The sequence below is a fragment of the Anopheles ziemanni genome, chromosome 2 (genome assembly GCF_943734765.1).
Source record: "Anopheles ziemanni chromosome 2, idAnoZiCoDA_A2_x.2, whole genome shotgun sequence".
In the NCBI taxonomy this organism is placed as follows: domain Eukaryota; kingdom Metazoa; phylum Arthropoda; class Insecta; order Diptera; family Culicidae; genus Anopheles; species Anopheles ziemanni.
The window spans coordinates 6178314-6185048 of NC_080705.1; the positions used below are offsets into that span (position 1 = coordinate 6178314).

The 6735-nt window shown below is 47.0% G+C and overlaps 1 protein-coding gene across 1 annotated transcript; it reads right to left on the reverse strand.

The window, feature by feature from the left end:
* Positions 1-1204: 1204 nt before the first annotated feature.
* LOC131281573 (arginase-1) lies at positions 1205-2311 on the reverse strand. Its single transcript, XM_058310916.1, has one exon. The coding sequence runs from the start codon at positions 2309-2311 to the stop codon at positions 1205-1207; it is 1107 nt and encodes a 368-aa protein (XP_058166899.1).
* Positions 2312-6735: the final 4424 nt, after the last annotated feature.

Genomic DNA, 6735 nt, shown 5'->3' on the forward strand with positions numbered 1-6735 from the left:
TGCCGGTTCGGGGAGTGGAGACGGTTGAAGTTCGATTACGGTACGGCGAGGTAGTATATGTATGCAAACGCTTACTTGTTCTACCACACTCCGCCATCCTTCCGCATCCTTTCGCTCCTCCCGGCCGGTATCGTATTAGTCTTTTGAAGCTGAAAAATGGATATTGACAGGCCGGCAACGAAGCAAAAAAGTTGTACCACGCCGAGTACGGGGGCAGGAAAATTTGCCTTCACCCGATGTCCACAACAGAGACGTTCAATTAATGATACTTTCGAGTCAACTCACCCCACCGACAGGATACAAACACTCACACACACACACAAATCCCGGGTCTCCAAAAACGTATCCCATCTATCCGTCCCGTCGTCCGCTCGAAAGAGGTGGGAGGAACAAAGTGGAAATTTATGTTCGACCCGTTGACTCAGCGGTATAAAGCTGAAGTTATACCATTTTCCTGGGGCGGGGGAGGGGTTAGACTCCTGCGTCCTTCCTTTTCTTTCACGTCTAACCCTCGCTGTCTACCTTTGGTATCGCTCGTAACCACTTGGACTGCTCGTCCACCAACACGTTAGTACTAATTTGTTTAACACGAAACGAAATGCTAAAGGGGTGAGTGGCGGGGTTGAAACTGAACCACCACAAATTAATACTAACCGAAACTTCTGCTTTGCGGTAGGTACAGCTTCCGGAAGCTGGTGTTTGGAAAATCTAACCACATCGATTGGCTCGTGCCGTGCGTCGAGAGATGAACCGAGCTATAAAAGGGATGTTGAACATGCCGAAAGATTTGTCTATATGGTTATTTAAAACGAAAGGAGGTAGCGTTCTGATGGACAGACTGTTTGTTGACATCGTTGTAATGAAATGACATTCTTCACGAGAGTTACAATTCATTTAAATCGACGAAATTCTTTTGATTTTTTGGAATCCTCGAACGAACGCCTAAAGGTATGCAATCGATGTGTGTTTCACATGTCGATTACCAGAGGTGGCAAACCTCGTTCTTGTCACTTTGAAATCATTATGTTGGTTAGTTTTGAGGCTAATTTTTTCCAAAACGTATTTGAAATAACTTATAAACCAATGTCACTGTCACATACAATGAATTTCGAACCTTATACTTCCACTGACACTAACGAAGCTTGAGTTGAAACCGATTTTTATTGAACACATTTGAGCTGCACTTTTCTCTCTCCACGTCGTATCACTTTTGTATCAGATCGAGCGTGTCGGCTATGTCGCCCTTTCTGCTGTGTCCGCAGGCGGCAACCAGCAGGTGTACGGCTGCCTCGACCGTCCTTCGTACATCCTCCGGAGTACCGATGGCTGGATTCACTTCCACCAGATCCACCGCCGCCAGCCGACCCGTTCCGTACGCCTCCTCCATGATGAAGATGCCCTCGCGAAGCGTCAGTCCTCCTCGGACACTCGTTCCCGTGCTCGGTGCCTCCAGCACATCCAGCGAGTCGATGTCGTAGCTCACGTGCAGACTGCGCTTACCCTCCGGGTCAATCCGTGCCAGCGCCATACGCATCACCTCCTTGATGCCGTACTTCTCCACCTCGCGCATCCCAAACGCATTGATGCCGAACTTCTCGATGATGGCCCGCTCGTAGGGATCGACCGACCGCAGCCCGATGTAGGCGAGGTTCTTGATGGAGATGATCGGCTCCTGCCAGTCCATGCCCGGGATGTACGGCCAGTAGTCGCACAGCTCCTTGGCCAACAGAGCCACCGGCATGCCGTGGATGTTGCCCGACGGCGACGTCGAGTTGGTGTTGAGGTCCGCGTGCGCATCGACCCAGATCACCGCCACGTCCTTGCTGTGGTGCAGATGGCCATCGATCGAACCGACCGCTATCGCGTGGTCCCCGCCAAGTGTAATGCACAGCCGGTCGTCATCCAGCACCTCCGTCACCTGATGGGACAGGTTGCGATTGCAGCTGGCAACGTGCTCCAGCTTCTTCATGTTCCCAACCTTACGTCCGTTAAAGTTGAGAGCCTCATACTGGATATCTCCGTAGTCCTTGATGTCCAACGTAGGCGATATCTCCTGGATGTGATCGATAAGCCCGGCCTCACGGATGGCTTTCGGTCCGAGGCCTACTCCCTTTTTGCGCTGTCCCTTGTCGAACGGTACGCCCACGATCCCAATGCGCTCGTAGTTGATCTTCTTTGCCTTAAGCAGAGACAAGTCCCGACCATCGCCCTGAGCCGAAGTAGCGTATCCAGCAGTAGATGTACCCAACACTCCACCACTCTGCTTCGTCAATTGACGCACTACGCGAACTACAGCTAACCGTGGCAGCATTCTGGGCTGTTCGAAATCTGTTCGAGTCTGACACAACGACGATCAAGAACTGACTGTCGCGATCCCTCCAGCCGAGAAGCAGCAGCCTGATCCTCGTAATCACCACGACGCTCTGTGTTCGATGAACGGCTAGCGATAACCTTGCCCTTGAATGGCGATAGGGAAGCCGGTGGACTTCTTATCGCCTCGTCCAAACGACGCAGCTATCACTTTCACTTCGGCACCACGAGGAAGCGTCGTCATCGGGTTGGAAACCGCCTGGAGAGGGACAAAACTCGCGTTTCGTAAATAAATTTTGAGATTGCGCGATCGCATGCGAGATGTTGATGTTGTTGTTTCAATGTTTTTGCTCTCGCTTTGATGTATTATTTTAGGTTTGCTCAGGCGACTTTGAGAGACCTTTGTTTTGATAACATTTAATTTAGTTGGTAATTCATCTAGTAAACGTTCATAACCTAAACAACTCCATGTTCATTTGTTTACTCAACTCTTCAAGTTCACGACACAGCGCACAATTCCATAGAGACTATCATCAACTCCGGTAGAGAACAACGTACGAAACCGCGCTGCACAACAACATTATCACCCTTCCGGTTTCCAGGGAGATCATTTATATTTCAAAGATCATTAGATACGTTGGCAGACACACCCAACACTCCCCTTCATGAGCTCAGGATAGATTAATCTTCTGTACAATCGCAAACATACATACACACACACACTTAAGAAACCAAACATACAAACAGATACGATTTTCTGCTCGAACAAACAGTGATCTGCAAAGCTACAGGCCACGATTTCCGGCGGAACGAAGATTGTGTGGATTCTCGCGAATCACGCGAAATACAATGTCGCATTGCGCCACGGAGCAACAAAATGGCGTTAAAAGGCACGTCTCAATCTCGAGATTCCAAGAGCCAACGCCGTTCATCAGTCAGTCGTACGCCCGGAGGGCTTTTGGCGAACAGTGGCATGCAAAACGAATCGGTCCGGGAATCAGTTGTCTAATTAAAATTAATTACCATTATAATTAATTCTTATTAAGTAACAGCAACAAAACATCCTCCGGGTGGAACTCAGCAGGGCGCCAGACATCCTACCACGCGAAAACTCAATTCATTCCAGGGGCTAATTTCTCAACCGATCTGCGACGTATTGACTTGTCTAACGAAAAGGCAGCCACCATCGGAAAGGGATTGATTCCGAGAAGCTCCCCGACCGTCTAACCTCTTACTCGTGTCCAGTTCTTCGTAAGCTTTGACCATCCTTCGATGGACTCCTACGACAAAAAGGCATCCGCATCGGTTACCGTTTCTTTAAACGCTTGGCAAAGGCACTCGGGAAAGCGAAAGAGTAGACACACTCGTCGCAAATAGAGTCGCTACCATCGACAACTGCTGTCGGCAGTTACGTCCTCGATGGAGGTGCTTAATCAGGCGGAAACCAGTCTGCCGGAGTGGAGCCCGAAGCGTATCGGGCGTTAATGATTGCCATCAGTTAAGAGTGGGCGCCCGGCGAGCGGTGGGAAGCGTCACGATAATGAATGAGGTGTAAATCGTTCGACACATACACCCGCCTTCACACCAGGGTGGGTGTTCTACGGAATTTCTTCAAGCACCTCGGGGTGACGATCTTCATCGGTAAGCGGAGATTTCCGGTAAACAATACAGACACGATGCGTTCCATTTAAGCCAGATGAAGCGTGGCATATCGGGAAGAGCCAAGCCATGTAATGAAACACGATCCTGTTATCATTTCATTTGATTTAAAACGTTCAAATTTCGTGAATACTATAATGACAAGAAAAACAAGAAAGGACTCAATATTGAAGATACAACATTTATTCAAAGGAACTTTAAAGATAGGTACTCAATGTTTCACTTGCCATTGAGTATCTCATACCCCGCATTATCTGAGGTATTAAGTCCCTATGGTATGACGATATCACCTTGTCACCTTTGACGACTCGCTTTCAAATGTAAATTAATTAACAACCTACATTGTATCTCGTCCGCATTTCGCCACAGCACACGATTCTTTTAATCCTCAAAAGTAAATAATCTATTGTTTGCTGTGGTGTGCCATAACAACAACATTTTCCTAATAACTTTTAATCCGTTTATGAAACACTTTTCGCACTCCAAAAACACCTCCACTGCGCGTCGTGATACATTATCGTTTCGTCATTTGTTTTTTTTTTTTAATGGCCACAATTCAAACAAAACATATTCCCCAACAGCTCGCTTGTGATGCTGTTCACCCTTCAGCAGTACGTACGGTCGGTTATGCTGGGCATTACGTGCACGAAGGAAAATATGATTATCATTTTAATTTAATCTCCGCCATGTTTTTGCAAGCATAAGGATCGCAAAGAACAACATCCAGTGCTGGTGCTTGTTACGCACCAGCGATGGCATATTGTTTCGTTGGCTGTTGTTATCGTTTTTCATGTCGGTTGAAAGGCAGGGGGAAAATCATCAAATAATGCGCTCAACAATCATCAACCGTCTTCCGTTCGGTTGGCCCGGACAAAGTTAAATACTGATTTCGTGGGGCATCACCCTTTTTCCAACCAACAAACGCACGAAGCAATGCCATATCTTGTGCGTCATTTGTCGTGCAGGTGTTTCGACATTTTCCAACCCAAAAGCAGCCGGGGGAAACTTCGTTACGGAAAACCCAGCCAACGCACAGGCAACCTCCTGCTGTCACGTGCAATTCTCATCCCACCGCACTTAAACAGGTTTTGGAAAATGATGTGAACTTGATTAAAATTTGCTCCGCACCGCAACTCAACGACCCTCGTTGGAAAGTCACTCAACCTCGCCCCCCCCCCGGTCCTGCCGGAAAACGTGGACCAAACCGCACCGACGACAGGAGCCATTGCGATTTGTTTCGGCCGCGCGAAAGCGAATGCAAATATTTGATATCACTCACATGCTGTACAAACATTTCGGCAACGCAGTTAGAATTTCACGTACCGATGTGATTGTGTTGGGCTCATGCTTAAACCCGACCACCCAAACCGATTCGGCAGCGAGCCCGAAATGAAACTGATCACTTTTGTTTTTTAATGATTTGGCTCATAATTAATTAAGGTTTCATTTTATGGTTTAAGCCACCGCCAAATAGGCTTTACGTTTCCAGCATTTCTCTTTTCCAGCAAGCGTGTCAAACCGAACGACCTCATTTCGCGTTCATACGTGATCTTTCGTGCGAAAATGGTTTGTCGTTTCATTACGGGGTTTAATTTAATATTTCCTCAAATAGAAAACGCTGTTATATGATTTCACATGAGCACTTTTCTCATCAACTTTCAAGCAATATTTCTCATATAATGTTCAGTTTAGGTGATACATTCCCGTTTTCAATTTCCTAATAAAATGTTTTGGTATTGCTCACTCACCAACATCCATCCATTATGGAATGTGTTATAAAAAATCTCAGGGAAAAATACCCCTATAGCCGTTGCTTCGTTTCTTCAACATTATCTTTTGCATTAAAAACTCCTACGGATGAATGTTATCCAACGTCAAAGTCATTGGACCCTGATAATCCATCCAGCAAATATCGATAAGTTAAATCGTCTCTGCAATATGGCATGCTGTGATTCAGATCTTTCTCCTCCCATTCGCTCAGTGATGTCGTTGGAGTCGTTGAGCTATACTAATATTTTTCATATTTATCTCCTCCTTACACCCACCCACCCATAAGATCTGTAGTCCCAGCATGATGGATACCGGACTGGTGGACTTTTTTAATAATTCCGTCCTCCTCCACGCTCGGTCGTTTTGCTTCGTTCGAATTGCTGAGCGGACCAAAGAATGTTATCAAGTGTGGATTAGTTGCTGCTACAGCAGCTGTAACGGTGCTTTCGCTAAACACTGCGTCTAGGGAAGACCACCCGGGCCCTGGAACCGAACGGACAGACGACGATGGAATTGACTCCGAGAATCGACAGACTAATCCCAAGTTCTCGGACTGAGACGGTCTTGACGGGGGTTCGTGGGTTCACTCACAGAGGCAATGTATTTCAAGGATAGCTCCGGCGTGCTCCAGGCTGCAACATGCGCATGCAAATCCTTGAACAACTCAATAAAATGCTCGATCTTTCGAGCGAGTGCACAACATCAGGAATGCTTATCCAAAGGGTTTTGTAATCGCATACGGTTTCTAGTACGAACGTCCTTTCCGCCCTGTGGACGTAAAATGAAGAACAAGTAAGGGGGAAGAAAACAAATGCAAGCATTGTGTACGTGGCGATGGTGTGCTGCACTAAATATTGTATTAATTCTATCGACCGTTACAGCGAGTGCTTCTTCGACATCGACATGATTGAAGCCATATATTGGAACACAATCGTTAGACTCTAGAATTCCAAATGAAATCGGACGCCAATAGCGGGCAACCCCATGGCTCAATTG